The sequence below is a fragment of the Channa argus genome, chromosome 16, assembly GCF_033026475.1.
Source record: "Channa argus isolate prfri chromosome 16, Channa argus male v1.0, whole genome shotgun sequence".
In the NCBI taxonomy this organism is placed as follows: Eukaryota; Metazoa; Chordata; class Actinopteri; order Anabantiformes; family Channidae; genus Channa; species Channa argus.
Window position 1 is genome coordinate 18,245,850 of NC_090212.1, and position 18,311 is coordinate 18,264,160.

Below are 18,311 nucleotides of genomic sequence, written 5' to 3' on the forward strand. Positions count from 1 at the left end.
AATCTGCTATTTCATATTCAGGAGTAGTGCTGAGTTTCTGTTATATGATATATAATATGTTGCTGAAAGTTGTGATTTTAATTCTGTGTGCAGCACTAAGAGAGTCGATCACTCTAACACTCGGCTGGCCTCTCAGCTTGACAGAAATCCAGGTGAGGATCTGATTTAATTTTAACAGTCACGTTTCCTTTTAACGTTTCTTTGGACAGCATACACATTTTCTATTAACTCATACGCTTCATTTAAGGCTGAACTCTTCACTTCTCTTTGATAATTAGTAATCATTGAGGCAAATTGGGACACACTAATTTTATCCCAATGTATACTGTAAGTAAAGCTCAAAGAAGAAGCTGATGGAGAAGTGGACGCTTCTAAAACATGAATGTAGTCTAGCGATATCGGTCACTAGACATGATGTACTAGACTGTTTTGTCTGGCTTACCTTGTTCAGGCTCCGATGACAACAATTTGAACTCCATCTTCTACGAGCACCTTACCCGCTCCTTGCAGCACAGCCTGTGTGGAGACCTCCTACTGGGGCGTTGGGGAAACTTCAGCACTGGGGATTGCTTCATTCTGGCCTCAGACTACCTGAATGCCCTGGTGCACCTAATCGAGATTGGCAACGGCCTAGTTACTTTTCAGCTTCGAGGGCTGGAGTTCAGAGGTAGGAAGAATCTTGTAAGACAGAATTGACACTAAAGCTGGCATCAAAAAGAAATTAAATCTTTTTACATATTTTACCGGTGAAAAAAGTACAGGTGTTATTGGGTAAAGATCTTAACATTACCAAGAAAATGTATTGCATCATTTAGCAGCAAATACTATTTGAAGTATTTGTTAGTAATTCAAGCACGAATTAGGATTGTGCTGTACCAGATCTTCACAAAGCTCTCTGTTTGTGTGTTAAGTTATTCCTATGTTATTTGCAACTACTTACGTGCGATTGATCCATACAAGTTGTAATGGAGCAACCAGATTACAAACCAATTAAGGTTTTAATATGTCGTGTATAAAGTGGTTTTATGGAAACTTCTGCACCACTGTCCAGTTATAAAGTTGCACAGAGAACCATATAAATAAATAGGGGTAGTATCACATGCTTTACCATGCCTTCTAAAAAAAAAAACAAGTTAACTGCTGATCTCTTACAATGACTTCTCATTTACAGTAGTATTTGTTCACTGTCTATAATTACACTAAGTTGAACTCCTGTTTTCCATAGGGTACAATGATTGCCATATTTTAGTTAAACCTATTATAAAATCAAGTCAGCATGTGATTTACAATGACACTATCTGAATTTTATTTAAAATGGAGTGAAGGACAATTGTATAAACTACTTTATCAACATTCCACCTATGATGTCTGTATCAATTAAACATGCCTGTGTGCTTTGTTGGGGTGAGTTTGTGTAGTTTTTCTATGCAACAAACCTGCAGCATGTGACATGGTGTAATCTCTTCCACAGCGTGTCACATGCAGCAAGTCAATTGGAGACACTCCTCAAAGTATGACACTCATCACTGTGTGTCAGCAACTTTCTATCTTTTTAAAACTAAACCTTTTTCTTACGTTAACACAAATGATTTTATAGCGCTTCCGTGTGCCAACATGAATATTAAGACCATTAGGTGTTTTTACAAAAAAAACGTTTATATTCTGAACTTGTTGATTTCTACTCTTCAGGAACTTATTGCCAGCAGAGAGAAGTAGAGGCTATCACTGAAGGTGTAGAGGAAGATGAGGCCTGCTGTTGCTGTGAGCCAGGTCATCTCCCTCACATCCTGTCCTTTAATGCTGCCTTTGGACAGCGCTGGCTGGCCTGGGAAGTGCTGGTCACCAAATATGTGCTAGAGGGCTATAGCATAACTGATAACAGCGCCGCCTCCATGCTGCAGGTGTTTGATCTACGACGCATCCTCACAACCTACTATGTCAAGGTTAGTGTGTGGCACTTTACTGAAGAGCAACTGTTTAAATGAACATTTATGTCCCATATAAAAACATAAGCTGCTGCATTGTCCTATTCTGATCTCAGGGTATTATCTACTATGTGATTGCTTCCCCCAAACTGGAAGAGTGGCTGGCTAATGAGACAATGAAAGACAGCCTGCGGGGATGTGGCGAGAGGAACTACGTCGACTTGGATCCCATCTTCAATCCCAACATCGACGAGGACTATGACCATCGCCTTGCAGGGATCTCCAAGGACAGTTTCTGTGCAGTGTATCTGGGCTGGATCCAGTACTGCAACTCTCGAAGAGCCAAGGTAATGCTCACTTAAATTTACAAGAGCTCAGATACGCACTGTGTTGTGCAAGCTCAACAGCCGGGATTGGGCAGTTTGGGGGTTCAGTGACTTGCCTAGGGACAATTCAAAATGTGGCCGGTTAAAGTAGAGGCTTGAACCATAGACTCTATGGTTAATAGGCAGCCACTCTACAAACCGAGCCCCTGCCACCCCCACTAAAACACACTAAACACATTCTGCTATATAATTAAATTGGCTTAATTTGAGGTTTGTTTGTTTCTTTGTTTAAAGCAACATTAGGCAGTTTTCATTATATTTGGAGAGATTGTGGTCTGACAATGTCATGGTCAAAATTCAAAAGCCTTTTGAAGCCCTTAAATGCCTTGCAGCAGTTTGATTTTAATCAGACTTTAAAGGATGATGCTTCTTGTTACTTCCCTAAAGGATGCTGTACCTACACCATGTGTTGTCAGATGACATGTTGAATAAAGGCAATGAAAATGTTAGTGCCGATGGTTGTGTTTGTGATACTGTAAAGATGAGATATGAGTTATATGAATCGTTGTTGTCTTTGCTTTGTTTGTAGCCACTAGAGAGTGAGAAAGATTCAGCTCTAGTGCTGCTCTGCTTCGGCCTGTGTGTGCTGGGAAGGAGAGCTCTGGGAACAGCGGCCCATAATATTACCAGGTTATTTAGTAAATTTCATAACAAAATGTCATTTATTCTCTCAGAGTTCACATTTTTATATCAGACAGACATAAAATAAAACAAGTTTTTTCAGAGACATCCATGTTTCCTTTTTTAAAGCCTGTAACGAAAGTCATCTGGTTTTGACCATTTAGTAAATGTGTACCTTCTCTTTTGCCCTCTTATTTCCTTCACAGCAATCTGGAGTCTTTCCTTTATGGACTTCATGCGTTATTTAAGGGAGATTTCCGCATCTCTTCAGTGCGAGATGAGTGGATCTTTGCGGACATGGAACTGCTCAGGAAAGTTGTGGTGCCTGGAATCCGAATGTCTCTCAAATTACACCAGGTGAGAATATGTTACAGATGAGAGAACCCAGATAGTCAGGCTGAAGGTAGAGATGTGTTAAAAATAAAGTTCTTTTTGTTTGGTCTGCCAGGACCACTTCACATCCCCTGATGAGTACGATGAGCCCGCAGTTCTTTTTGAAGCCATCTCCTCACACCAGCAGAACCTGGTCATCGCTCACGAGGGTGACCCAGCCTGGAGGAGCGCCGTGCTGTCTAACGCAGCGTCACTTCTCGCTCTGCGCCATGTCCTTGACGAAGGCACCAATGAATACAAAATCATCATGTTGAATCGACGATACCTCAGCTTTCGTGTCATTAAGGTGAGGATACAACAGTACAAATGACCATTCATTAATTGTCACTTGTTCTGAGACATATTATTTAATGGGAACTTACCTGTTGTTTTGCAGGTGAATAAAGAATGTGTCCGAGGTCTTTGGGCAGGGCAACAACAGGAGCTTGTGTTCCTGAGAAATAGAAACCCAGAGCGTGGAAGCATCCAGAATGCTAAGCAGGCTCTACGCAACATGATCAATTCTTCTTGTGACCAGCCCATCGGGTATCCAATTTACGTATCTCCACTGACCACCTCATACTGCAACTCACACCCTCAGCTCGGACACATCCTGGGAGGCCCAATCAGCATTGGGAACATCCGCAACTTTGTTGTTAGCACATGGCACAGGTTTGTGGTGGAAAACATGCAGTCTGTTGTGTTATTTAGCACTGTGTTAGGTTTTTGACTTTTTTTAAAATCAAATAATACTTTATGATTTTTTTTATTTTCTGTTCCCTCAGGTTACGGAAAGGCTGTGGTGCAGGATGTAACAGTGGAGGGAACATTGAGGATTCAGATGCAGGGGGGATTTCCAGTGGCAGTGGGAATGGGACTGGGGTAGACTCTCAGCAGACCTCAGTCTCACAGGGTGGAACCTCTGTACCTGCCCCCCCTCTCTCTTATCAGCCACACACTTTGGGTGAGAACTGTATTACCTGACAAGCACTAATACTCTGACAAATTACTGAGAGTCTCACTTGAGACATCTCAAATTATGTAAAGTAAGATTTTTACTTATTATCATTATTCAAATGCCATAATCAACACTTTCAATTAAGGGCCCCAACTTCTGCTACACTAATTCTGCCTTCTCCTTCCTGGGTCCAGGCACAAGTCAGAGTTCCCAGTCAGTACAGTCGGGTTTGGTGCGCCATTCTCCAGCCAGAGCTTCTGTTGCGAGCCATTCATCCTCTTATCGCTATAGCAGCAGTCGTCAATCTTCCCTGCGAACCTCCACTACAGGCTTGGAGCCCTGCCGGCGTTCCTCCACCAGCCAGCTCTCTTTGCGCACTCTCCCCACCTCTCTGCAGCTCCGGCTCGGCTCTACCTCTGACCCTGCTGGCCCCTCCGCCTCTCTGTCCAGCCACAGCATCCCTCCCTGCAAACGCCACACCCTGGTGGGCCTCCTAGGCAATGACGGCCTGTGCAGCACCGTGACCGACCCTGTCAGTCAGCATCACCATCATCACCACCCACAACAGCACAACCCCACTGTCTCTACTGTGCGCAGAGATGACATCTCCTACAGAGTGCAGGTTTGTAAATAATAAAGAAAAATAAGGTAAAATGATCTTCATCCAGGAAATAAAAGAAAAAGAAGTTTGGAAGTGAAATGTAGAAGCAGATCATTAGCGTTATGCAAAAACTATATCAACAAACCAAGAACTGTGCCGTACAATTTTATTGTTACCCATTCTGTTGAGTCTGTCAGTTTAGCCTGTCTTATCTTGGTAACATTAATAGCACCAGCAGCAGCAATATAACATCAAAGAAATATTTTTGTGCATTTCTATGCATATAATTTAAACAGGCAATTTCAGTATGTCCTACTTGTATAACTCTTGAGATTGTTTTATTCCTTTTTTATTGAAAATTTTGGAATTGAATGAATAAATGGGTAGACTGCACATATTTCTACTACTTCCCATATTATTGTAACCATCTTAACCACTATTGTACCAGAACACCCTGAAGTAAGCTTTACATAAGTGCCGATAGATGATCAACCAGCTGCATCCTCTCCTCTGATTTTGACTTTATAAAATGTATTTGCATATCTACTCTGGTGTGAATGTTACTGATGGGGATCTGTAATGTTGTCCAGATTGTGGATGTGAGTCAGGTGCTGGAGAACATCAACCTATCAAAGAGGAAGGAGCTGCAGTGGCCTGAAGAGACAGTGAGATTGAGGGCAGGACGGACCTGTTGGAGGGACTGGAGCCCATTAGAGGGCATGGAAGGACATGTAAGTAATTTGTAACACCTGTTAACACATCAGCAACCCCATGTTTACTGATGCTTAAAATGCAACAAGGCACAGAAAGTGAAAGTTTCGATTGTTGGTCTAGATATGATCTTTTCTATTGCTGTAGTTTTCAGCTCACATACACATACTGTCAAACTGACCTTGAATGCCATTGGCATGTTTTACTGTGATTATCTTGTTTGTTCTTGTGTCTTATTTTTATACTCTTTGACCCACCTCCTCTTCACAAATGTGATTGGATGTTTCTTTTCACAAAGCTGCCTCCTCTGTTGCCCTGTGCAGGTGATTCACCGGTGGGTGCCTTGTAGCCGAGACCCAGCCAATCGCTCCCATATTGACAAAACCATCCTGCTGGTACAGGTGGAAGATAAGCTAGTGCCCATTATCGAGACTGGAGTCATTGAGCTGGGCGCAGAGGTTTGAGAAAAGCAAGCACACATGAAGCCAGCCCTCCCTGGCATTTAGCAGGACGCAAAAAAACCTGCAGACAAACAGGAAACGGGAGCCCTCCCCCTCCCCTGTTCCTTATTGCTGATGGGGAAAAGGAAGCCAGGGAAAAGTGTAAGCAGAGGCAGAATATACATTCATCCAGCATCCATTACTGCATTGACACACATCCACAGTATCTGCCTTGCTTTGCTTCTCAAAAATGCTGCATGACAGTATATAACTCTTAAGTTAGTTCTTGCTACTGGGGATTACTTTCTATGCATTTCATCGACTATTTTGTTGGAAATTTTGACAGAGATGAGTGTAAAGAGCGTTTGGAGATTGTTTTGTGTTTTGTCTTGAAATAATTTGCCAAATAAGCCTGGTATTGAATATCTTCCATGGTTTCTTACATGTGAAAGCTTTTTTTTTTCATATTTTTTGCTGCCAAGATAACAGAGATAGTTTTGTTGCAGAGCAGACAAAAGGCAGAGACTTGCTGGTGCTGTGCTCAACAAACTCCTCAGTTTCATTATGTCATTCCTTTTCGATTAGTTTTAAAATTGCAAGATTAGTTTCTCGCAAAGAAAAAAATAACTTGCACTATTATTTTTGTTTTTTAATTTACAGTGCTGCACTACAATCTTTAGATGATAATAATATCACATTTTATTTATTTCAGACTCAGAACGGCCATGGTTACAGATGCCTTGGAATGAAAAAAATGCAATCATCATTCTGTTTTCAGCCATTTATTATTTTATTATTTTATGTTTGATAAACTTGAAAATAACTTTTTACTGTATATTATTATATCTAAATATATATATATATATATATATATATATATATATATATTTACAAATATATATATATATAATGTCAATGTATAAAAGATTTTGTTTTCAATATTTATTACTGTGAACATGGTAATTACACTTTGTTACGTCTTTTTTTTTTCCATTTTGGGACAAAGGTAAATGTATTAAGGACCATTGGTGGAAATCTAGTTGCCAGATTTTTGATGGACTGTTTCACCATTTAACTCAATTCTTTTCTAAATGGAGAAATAAACGTTTGATTTATTGCTGACATCTTTAATATGCCTCTTGGGTGTTTTATTGATCCCTCAACAACAAATTAAACTACACATTGTGAATGCTTGAGTTCAAATTTACAGGTTAAATTAACATGGGTTTTTACTAAAAGAAACAAATGTTGAGGCTAAGAAGAGTGAACTGGTAAGTGATTTGAGTTTTTTTGCTGTGGTGTTTATGACTTGGTTATGGTAGTGAATCACATGATAGATCTGTACTACACCCAGTTTATTAGAAATGAATTGTGAAATATGTTGCAAAACCAGTTTCATATACTGTTGGTATGAAATTTCATCTGCCACATTGTTTTTTTGCAGTTTGTCATTGTTAGTTTTTCTTATCATGGTGGAACAGTGGTTTACAACAGATCTATACATAATCAATACATTTCTATTAACCATTACAACAGCCACTTTTTACAGCCCTTAGATCCTATATGTGCCTTATCAGAAGGTGGTATTCTTAAAAATAACAATTTATACAGTAAATTCAGTCAAAGTTCATTTTTATTACTGTTGAGGTAGGTGTTCCATTTGCTGAAAACCAGAATCTGAAGATGGCTGCAGTGAAGGCCGGGGAAAGCTTCACCTGGAAAAAAAAATGATGCACCTATGACCATGTGCTGATATACAACCAGTGAAACTAAATATTGGAACAGCATGGTGACTGGATCACTTTGTGTACAGTAACTACCATCTTTTTGGTTTGTATTTCAATTACAGTTTATACGTCTTCAACCTAATTTATTTCCTTTACGATTTAAATCGTCTTACTATTTGAAGGGCTCATATTTTATTTGTACTTTGCTGCTCTTATAGATGTTTTTTTTTCTATTATTAATCTGGTGTCAGAAGAAGGAATACAATAAACACAGTTCACAGTCAAATATCGTTGTTATTGTAATTTCTCCGTTTTTAAAATGTTAAACTGTCAGAAAGATGGTAATTTTACTCTCTTTATATTAATGAGGTTGAAGTTCTAACGTCACCCTATTAAGAATGAATGAGGGGGCCAAAACAGAGCATGTTGTATCAAAGGGTAATTCGAGTTAACAACCTCTCATTTGTCAAGAAAAAAAACACATCTGTCCCACCTCTGATGTAAAATAGTTCAAATTAAAGCTGACAATCGGCACTTTTTATGTGGTGCTTATTCATCTCTAAGCTCGGCAACGGAAGAGCGTAATACGTGTAACCATCCAAAAACTTATGCTCACACTGTATATGAAAAGTTGTTTTCAAAGAAACTCGAAGTCTACCTGATCTAACTGATCTGATTTTCACCCTCACCACTAAATCAACAGGCTCCTGCATGTTGTTGCTCTTTACAGTCAAGCCCCGCCCCCCGCTGTCTTCTGATTGGCTGCTTCTGGAGAATTCCTAGCAACGACTATCCCGACGTCACATATAAACGTCCCACTGGCTCGTGCCGAGATGTACAAGTATTTACTTTCTCGCTGACTGCTCCGTTCAGCACGACAAAGAAAAGGTAAAAATATATATATGTAGGTGTTTGTGTCTTTGGGGGTTATTTCGAGTGTGTTTGTCACATTTACTGTTGTGAAAAGCTCAGCTTGTGCGCTGCTAGCTAGAAAGGTCCTGAAACTGGACCCAGTTAAGCTAACTAGTCGTCATGTGACATCCAGCCAGTCCCTTGGGATGATGTCATTTGATATCGAGCCGTGCGGTTTTTGCTATTAAACCTTTATTAACCATTATTCTGACGGTGTTTTCGTTGGTCATTCTGCATGTCACCCCTCCAGGATTGCCACACAACAAAACATGTATCCATCAGTCCTCTTCGCCCTGCTCGGCCTGAGTCTGGGGTTGGTGAATGCATTCCCCTCACAGGAGCCAGACGGTGGAAAACACTGGGTGGTTCTCGTAGCGGGCTCCAATGGGTGGTACAACTACAGGCACCAGGTGAGAGGAACCTAAACAGTAATATACAGTGGCACCATATCAAGCGAAAACCCCGCATGTCTTGTTTGTTTTCTCGTTTAAAATGCCCTGGTTTCTGATAAGGTATTTTTAACCCTCTGATAAGCTGCTTCTCATTCAAAATGCATGATTTGAAAGGTTCTTACAGCCTCCCAAAGTGCTGGTAGACTGATTGTGATCATGTACCCGCTGACATCCACTTATTACTCTTCCTTTCAGGCTGATGTTTGCCATGCCTACCAGATTGTTCACAATAACGGCATCCCAGATGAGCAGATTGTGGTCATGATGTATGATGACTTGTCTCAAAATGAAGAGTGAGTTGGCTTGTTTTGTTTCTGTGAAGCTGACCTGACTTCTTCTTTCCCCTGAAGTGTTCACACACTCCCCAATGGTTTAGTTTGCCGAGTTTCCTTCCCTTGTTAAAGGTTCATTGACTTTGAAAGAAATGCGAGCCTCAGTTATAGTTGTCATTGTTTACAAATGTTGAATAGACTAGAAACTCTTTAGTATTATACTTGCACATTACAGGGTTGTAAACGGTAACATAAGCTAAAAATATTCATCTTAATACATATGATACTGATAAGCGACAAACCAGATCATTTGATAATCTGGTGCCTGATGTGTTATCAAATATGTTATTATTTTTCAATTATAGTTTCAGTGCAAAGTAAGTTAAGTTATTTTCTTCAAACTGCATTAAACTTCGAAGTGCTGCATATAAAAAAAGTTGACGAATTTGTTTAGGATCAAGATATTAAAATGTCTATTAGAATTATTTATGGATGATGGCTGATCATCTGTAAGTACTGTGCAAATGGCTTATTTTTGACCATTTAAACAGTAATTTGGATAATATTTCCAAGAAGTGGCTCCTTACGTTTTCAAACAAATTCTCAAAGTTGTGTGTTTGTGGCTTCTCACCTGTGACATTTGCTACTTTTATTTGTCCTAATGAAACTAGATCTATCAGTTTCAGTTACAATTGCGATAACATACACACAGTGAGACACATGAGTTTTTGACACTTTATGACCTTGTGATTTTGTTTAATGTTGACTTGGGAGAAATTACTTTCTAGTACGTGGCCTGATTGGACCAATTCATTTTGAGGTTTCCTCTGTATATAACCTGTTCTCATGTATGAAATGTTTACAGTATGACTAAATTGAGGCTTGAGTAAAATTCAGTAATAGAAGGATGAAATGGAGACTGCACACTTCTCCAAATAGTCTGCCATAGGTATGCCGCCTACATTTATTTAAGTCACTGAGCAGTTGTTGTTTTTTTCAGTCAGTTGATTACTGTGGTCCCAAGTGTTTAAATATATTGTTCATCTGACCAACAGTCAAAAACCTAAATGCACTCAATTTACAGTTAAACATACTGTATCTACATACATATAGTAAACAGAGAAAAGCAGCAAATCCTCAGATTTGAGGAGATGGAACTGGTGTCAGTTTTGTATTTTTGCTTGATAAGTATCTCAGTGTATTAATCCATTGTAAGTTGTTGCTAATTCCCTCCATTGACTTATCACTTAATTTGCAAATAATTTAAACTCAGTCAACAGGACCTTTTAGCAGCGGCAAGATTGTTTACGTGATAAATAAATCAACAAGAGAAGTTATACATAAGCACATTATATGCAGGTCAGTAGGATCCTGCACATCTTTTGAGCTGCTGATTAGTCTGTCAGCTGTCTCACATTTCACTGTTTTCTGTCGGATATCAGTGTCTGAAAATATTTTTATATTATGTAGGTCAAGTTTAGACGAACATTATGCAACATTAATTATTTCAGTCATGCGACATGCCTTTGTAGGGCTGACATGATCAGAGTCTATTGAATATGTAGTTAATAAATAACTCAAGATGCAAATAGTGCAGCTTATCGCGAAACTAGCAGAGGCATTTTCCAGGTTTACCTAGACAATATTTCATTGATTTTAAAAAGCTGTGTGACAGAGTTTAGTTTTGTGTACATAAACAGCCTTTTGTGTTGTGGAGGACACTCATTCTTCCCTGTGTCACCTGATAAGTGAATCATCCCATCTTGTCATAATTTAAAACCGTTTCGTCAGCCATTTGCACTTCCTTCTTTAAACTGGAATAATTCTTGTTTCCAGAAACCCCACGCCTGGCATAGTGATCAACAGGCCAAATGGTACAGATGTTTACAAGGGAGTTCCTAAAGACTACATTGGGGATGTGAGTTTTATTGTTTAAATAGTTGTACAAGGGTGCCAATCAGAGCTCTCAGAGAATTCAAGCACACTGTTTTAACAAGAACTGTTTTTTTTTTAACAGGATGTGACCCCACAAAATTTTCTGGCTGTACTGAAGGGTGACTCCTCAAAAATCAAAGGTGGCTCAGGAAAAGTGTTGAAGAGGCAAGTAAAACAGTAAAAATGAGAAAACTAGAGATGCAGTGATGAATCTCACACCAGACATCAGAACAACACTATCTTGTTTTTCCAATTTTTTTTTTTTTTTTTGTGACCTTGTTCCTGTTTTGTTGGCAGTGGTCCCAAAGATCATGTGTTTGTCTACTTCACTGACCACGGGGCACCTGGTATTCTGGCATTTCCTAATGATGAGGTGAGTACTTTTTACTTCCTGCTCACTCATGAAATTACTGCAAGATATGTAACTATTTCTCAACCATAAAACGGAAGTAGAAATTAGTAGAAATGTCCTTACTCATGCTTAGCTTGTACACGTATGTTATATTCTCTTTCTCAACATCAGTAATAGTTCTTTATTTTAGCTTATATAGTGTTGCATACAACGCTATGAAGTGAAATGGAACTGAGGCATATACATTACATTGTATACTTAAAGTTAACTTTAAATCTCTAGTAACTAATACCAAAATATTTTTTGATAACCTGTTAATATAATTTTCTACAAAATCCCTGAGGTTTACAGTTTTAATTTAACAAAATATATAATTATTGGATGAATAATCATTTAAACTGGTAAAAGATATCAGTGGTGTGGCTGACATTGATTCATCCAGTGTTAGTCACAATTTTAGCTTGTCCTGTATCCTGTATCTACAAAACGGTGCAAATTTACTGCTTATCGGCAAATGTTGAACTAAGATGGTAAACATGTTAAACATGACATCAGCGCTTTAGCCACTTCATTATAAGATAATATTAGCTCTATAAATTGCTGTGTCTACAGCCTTATAAAGGAGCTTGTAAGGCAGTATACTCTTAGGCAAGTTTGGATTTAAACTAGAGGGTTCATACGTAACATTGTGTTGATACAAAGTTATCTTTATAATATCTTTGTCTGAATTTTTGTTTTGTCCTTTCGGCTTATCCCGTAAGTTTAGGGTCGCCAAAACGGATCATTGTCCGCATATTGATTTGGCACTATTTTTATGCCGGATGCCCCTCCTGATGCAACCCTCCCCAATTTCTACCGGGCTGGGACCGGCACTGCACAGCTGGGGATGGGAATGGGCTGTTAGGGGTTGTTAGGTCTGTCTTGCCCAGAGACATTTCGACATATAGGCGGGACCAGGGATTGACTCTGCGGTCCGTAAAATTGTAATATTTATAATTTAAGTTATAAAATGTCTTAGGAAACAAGTAAGCAAGAGAATAAATTAGACAATAAATAATGTTTTAAACATTTTCTGCTTTTTACTATGGACAAAAATAACCATACTCAGCACTTCATAAATAGTTTGCTAGATAGTTGGTTAGCAGAGAAAACAGTAAACGTAAGGGTTTCACTATTCACAGCAATTATAACTATTTAATGCTATATAAACTTGTGGATATGTGGAAAAGTGTGAAGTACTACGTGTGTAGCATGTACTTTCTGTGAATCTGCAAAATAAAATAAAACTGTTTTCTTCTATTTCTGTATAGCTCCATGTTGAAGACCTCCAAGAAACCATTACATACATGCACAAAAATAAAAAATACAAAAAGGTATGCAGCTGCATGGAAATGTGTATTTGTGCTCTTGTATATAGATCAAGATCAAGATAGAATTCACAGTCCCCTTAGGGAATTTTGTCTTGGATTGAATTGTGCTGTATCACAATTCATTTTAGCTATTTATCACAATGTTACATACAGGCACACCCATTACACACAATAGAATCTCATCACAATAGAATCATTTAAAATAATTTCTAAACAGAACAAATAAAAATATATAAAATCCAACTTAGAGGAATCTCCTCATCTACAGGAGATGTGGAAAAATGACTAAAGGACTAAAAACTACTTTTAAAATAATAAATAATTCAAATAAATGACAACGACACGGGTCAGTGATAGAAGCCGGTCATGTGATAATCTAACTCTGCTCAAGATCAGATTATAACATGTTGGTCTGCTCACCCTCACACAACAGATGGTGTTCTACATTGAGGCATGTGAGTCTGGGTCAATGATGACACATCTGCCTACTAACATTGATGGTAAGTTAAACTTTACTTCATCAGCGTTTAACCTGCCAATAAAGAGTGGCAGTTGATTAACTACTTTAACCCACAAAGGCATCAACTTTATGTTTTTATGTGACAGTCTTACTTCACCACGATTAGTCATGTGAGTTCTGTATAAGAGCTTGCTCAGCACTTGTTTTTACATCCTTTGTCATGTCTAGCCTAGGCTGAGGTCAGCATTGTGGTTTTCTGCTTGTGCCACAAAAGACTCACAATTGATTGTGTAAATTAATGCCTGATTTATCTCAGGTCCAAATGTAAAGCGAAAAGTTGAAAACAAATCAAAAATAAAAACTATTACTTAAATTATTTTATGCGTTAACATAATAATATGTCTGTTTTTCAGTGTATGCCACCACAGCCGCCAACGATCATGAGTCCTCTTACGCCTGCTATTATGATGAGAAGAGGCAGACATACCTGGGTGACTGGTATAGCGTTAACTGGATGGAGGACTCTGATGCGGTGCGTGATGGGTTTCCTGTTGTATTTAAATCGAAGCACCCATTGTTTTTCTTGAGAAAGAAGATGGTTTTCAATCTCCTTAAAAGTTTGTCGCATACATACATACAGTACAAACATTATACCAAAGGGAGAAAGGAAAGCGCTCAATATTAATACAAAATATTATATGTTAAAAGAGATTTGTCCTAATTTTGGAAATGGATTGGGAAAACTTTCCAGATCAGAAATTAAACAAAACATGTTGAACATTGAGTAGCATGATTTAGCTGAATCACACGGTGAGCAAACAGTCAGCCAAGGACTGATAAGTGGGCCACATGTGAAGGGTAATAAAGCCCTTGTGCAGAATTTCCTCCAGCTGCTGACTACACCTAAGTATTTTGCCCTCGGCACCCGGGTCAGTTATCATCTGCTCTAGAAAAGGCTTTTGCAGCTCATGCAAATGGACTGAACTCTAGGGGTCAGTGCCCAGCCCATGTTGATGAGGGCTAAACCAGACAACAATGTCTAAGGAAGGAATGTAGGTGTTCCTACGTCTCCATTATATTTCAAACCATTACAATGCTGCAAACTGACACTTTATCTGCTTTCTCACAATATTTCACAAACCCATATCATTTAACTTGTTTATGGAGTAAACAGTTATGATAAATCCAGTACATTTTCTTCAGAAATAAATATTTCTTTGTTATATTCAGTATGAAATGGTAATTGTTCCACGTTTGTTCTTAGTCTAACCTAAACTAAGATGTCCTATGAAGGTGTATTTGCTTTTCCAAACACCGGATATCAAATAGGCAGAAAAGGAAGTAGTGAACGTTTCCATCAGACACAGTGGTTTGTTTTTAGCCAGCAGATTACCATCTGGTAAGTTTGCATAAGAACATAGTAGTAACTGTGGGCATAAATCATCCTTAAACGGGAACTCGAACATCTATAGCAGAACAAAAATGAAGTACCAATTGGATTGTTTTATTTGTGAGCCATTAAAATGGATTTTACACAAGGCATGTATTTTTTTTACATTTTGTTTCTTATGTTATTGAACTAATCTTGTCTGTCATTGTGCTTCTAGGAAGATCTGACGAAGGAAACTTTGCTGAAGCAGTTCAAGATTGTAAAGAACCACACAAACACAAGCCACGTCCAGCAGTTTGGAAACAAGGTGAGAGAAAAGAGTGATCACTGCCGAGAGAAACTGTACCCAATATGAACCAAAGGTATATTTTGGAGGCAGGGGGTTTCTTGTACTTTTTTTTTAGTTGTTTCGGCATGGATGGGGTGGGGTTATAAAGTGTAAATGACAGACAGCAGAATAGTGGTGAATTGTGAGGCAGAAAACATGAAACCTAAATGTTTCTCTGCTTATATCATTACATATCTTACTTGACCATCTTTTATTTCGTTTTTCTTTCTGTATAGACATTGGCACACATGAAGGTTGTGGAATTTCAGGGCAACCACAAAGCAGACAGCCCACCCGCTCCTCCAATGACTCTGCAGCCAGTTACAAACCTGGATCTGACCCCGAGCCCTGACGTTCCTCTTGCTATCCTCAAGAGGAAGATGATGGCCTCCAATGATATCAGGAGTGCTAGGGGCCTGTTGATGGAAATAAACACCCACTTCAAGGTGAAGAGTGGCAAAGCTCACTAATGTTTTGGCTGCCAGCAGTATATCTAGTCAAGCATCCCATGCAAATCATTCAACTGCATAAACTGATCATTTACCATGATACTACCTATATTAAAGATTGTTATGTTTTCAGGTCAGGGAGGCGATGGCTGAAATTACGCACCAAATAGTCGAAAAGGTGACCGGCGATAAATTCAAGGCCGAGGAGGTTCTCAATGACAGAGCTGACCTGACCCAGCATCAGTGCTACAGGGCCGCTGTTAAACACTACAAATACAACTGCTTCAACTGGAACAAACCTGAGGTAGGGCTGCACAGAAGATTCTTTTTACACTGTTAAACCAGATCCTGTACAAAGTTAGAAAATGTTGGCGGCTTTTGTAATTTGTCACACTTAGGCAGGATTCATCTGTTGCTCTCGGTTGAAACTTACTGCTTCAAAAAGGGAAACAGATCAGTTTCATATGCCAAGAATTACAATTACAGTTCATTTACTAATAAATAGTTGATTGTTATGTATAAGCTTGGTATTTACTCAGGTACTTTCATGGAACTGTATGGTTACATTTAGTAGCCCTTTCTCTGGAAATTACCTTTTCAGTGCCACAATTACAACGGGGGAAAATCAACTTTGGTCATTTACATTTAAGGAACCATTTACTATAATTTACAAGCTGTAGTCGTGACATGTTAAACATGTGATGTTCATTTGTGTTTCAGTATGAATATGCACTGAGACATCTGTACGCTCTGGTGAACCTGTGTGAGAGAGGATACACTGCTGACAGGTATGATTTCATTCTCTCAGTCAGCCACCGTTTTTAACCCACCTGTTTCGTATCTGCCCTGACTCTTTTAGTCATTTTCTTTATTCTCTATGAGAATTGAATTATATATTTAAATTTGTGGAGTCAAAAATTTTGCTAGTCACTTATCCTGATGTTTTTATAGTTTTTATTAGCTACTAATTAAAAAAACTAAAAAATAACAATAAATACTTCTAGCACAATTTTTGCCTCTTTTACTTGCTATCTCTTTCTGTGCCATATTGTTCCATTGTTGCCAAAAATCACATGACGTGCACTTAATTTTATTATGATTCAAATACAAAAGCACCAAATTGCTGGCAGAATAATCTACTTAGTGGGTGTAAACCACAGCAGAAATAGTCGCAAACAAAAACACTCCTCTTTCGAGACATCTTCGCCAAAACATGCAGTGACAAGCTGCTTAAGGAAAATATTGAGCCTTTGTTAAAGATCAGTCTCTATTTTTGAGGGTGTTGTAAGGATGGCCGAGCGGAAGCGTGGGTTCGAATCCCACAGCCTGGATAAAATAGGAGGGTTGTGGCAGGAAGGGCGTCCGGCGTAACAACACATGGCAAATCAAAGTGCGGAACGCGTTCTGCTGTGGCCGCACCTGAAGGGACAAGCCGAAAGCTGTTGAAGCAGTTGACTTGATCTAGTCTCTGTTTTTGAGGACTGCTTTTAAAGTCTGTTACAACGTCCGTGAGTAGGACTGAGCAGAAAGTGAATTTTCTGGCAGAAAAGGACTGAAAGTTGTTTTAGGAAAAGTTTAGACTAAATTTATTAAGGGCATTGCAGGAAGTTTTAGACAAAAATGGTAAAATGTATTTGTTAAGTATTTTTAATTGAAATTGTTTATTTCTTAAATCTATGTTGTTGTGTGTCTCTGCAGCATCCTGCTGGCCATGGACTCTGTTTGTAAACCCAATAAGAAAAATGGTTTCTTTCTGTGAGACCATTATAGTTTCAGATTAGTCTACTTCTTCGATGTGGGAAACTCTTCTTGGGAAAGAAGACAAATCTTCTCTTTGCATTGCTACAGAATCAATCTGTTGTCACGTTCACGTTATTGATACTATTGGAACTAACACTTTTTTTTTTTAAAGCTGTGATTTTTTTTATTTTACTGAGAATGTTTTAAATTGTTTTATGATGTGTTACACTATTATGCGAATGGTTTATGAATGATGTTACAGCCTCTGATTTTTATGACATAGGATAGATTAATAACATAAAATTTGTGTAAATTCGTTTTGCTCTTACCTTTATTCGGGGTACAAAATACCTCGCATGAATGTTTAATAACATGTAAATGATTTATTAATAAACAATGAGTGTGTGTTGAACCTCAAGACACTATATGTAACATAGGGATCTTGAAATTAAAACTGACAACTACAACTGCTGAAAAATGATCTAATGTTTTTACCTTTATTAAAATTCAGCACCTGCTTTTATTCTTTGATGACATACATTTTCCTACAAACGGAATTGTCCTAACGGAGACAGAGCTACATGCATCCTTTTTTACCTGAATCACTATCAGGTTCATATTTTTAGAATTATTTTTTAATTGACGTTATCTATTTTAGGATGGTATTTTTGTTTTTGAAAAAGAATCTTTAATAATATTTAGTGCCTGCATGTTGACAAAGATTTATGTTTTGATGTTATGATGAGGGTTTTATATAGATTCTATATGTGCTTGCTTGACGCGTGTAGTATTTTGGTAAAATGGGCCACAACAAGTACACGTGAGGCCAAACGTCTTGATTTTGCAGGTGGTTGGTCAAAACCTAAAGCATGAACCCAATTTAAGTTTTGATCTGATAATAGTGACCAGG

The 18,311-nt window shown here is 38.4% G+C and overlaps 2 protein-coding genes across 3 annotated transcripts in view; both read left to right on the forward strand.

The window, feature by feature from the left end:
• The window catches only part of pcnx1 (pecanex 1), a 32,327-nt gene extending 24,300 nt beyond the window's left edge, over positions 1–8,027 (forward strand). The window contains exons 25-37 of one of the 2 annotated variants that reach the window (XM_067480664.1): positions 94–152; positions 452–667; positions 1,690–1,943; positions 2,042–2,272; positions 2,841–2,941; positions 3,139–3,289; positions 3,381–3,611; positions 3,702–3,976; positions 4,090–4,268; positions 4,457–4,884; positions 5,454–5,594; positions 5,898–6,176; positions 6,727–8,027. In XM_067480664.1, the coding sequence (XP_067336765.1) occupies positions 94–152; positions 452–667; positions 1,690–1,943; positions 2,042–2,272; positions 2,841–2,941; positions 3,139–3,289; positions 3,381–3,611; positions 3,702–3,976; positions 4,090–4,268; positions 4,457–4,884; positions 5,454–5,594; positions 5,898–6,038 (2,407 nt within the window). In that variant the 3' untranslated portion in view covers positions 6,039–6,176; positions 6,727–8,027. Of the gene's footprint in view, positions 1–93; positions 153–451; positions 668–1,689; positions 1,944–2,041; positions 2,273–2,840; positions 2,942–3,138; positions 3,290–3,380; positions 3,612–3,701; positions 3,977–4,089; positions 4,269–4,456; positions 4,885–5,453; positions 5,595–5,897; positions 6,234–6,726 lie in introns of those variants that run through there. The other variant, XM_067480663.1, reaches the window with a different exon arrangement.
• Positions 8,028–8,470: 443 nt separating this feature from the next.
• Positions 8,471–17,882, forward strand: lgmn (legumain). The gene is made up of 14 exons (XM_067480666.1): positions 8,471–8,629; positions 8,904–9,063; positions 9,301–9,398; positions 11,214–11,295; positions 11,395–11,477; positions 11,610–11,685; positions 12,975–13,037; positions 13,468–13,534; positions 13,908–14,026; positions 15,102–15,191; positions 15,449–15,658; positions 15,795–15,965; positions 16,382–16,449; positions 17,360–17,882. The coding sequence occupies exons 2-14, from the start codon at positions 8,923–8,925 to the stop codon at positions 17,418–17,420; spliced, it is 1,329 nt and encodes a 442-aa protein (XP_067336767.1). The 5' UTR covers positions 8,471–8,629; positions 8,904–8,922; the 3' UTR covers positions 17,421–17,882.
• The last annotated feature ends 429 nt before the right edge of the window (positions 17,883–18,311 follow it).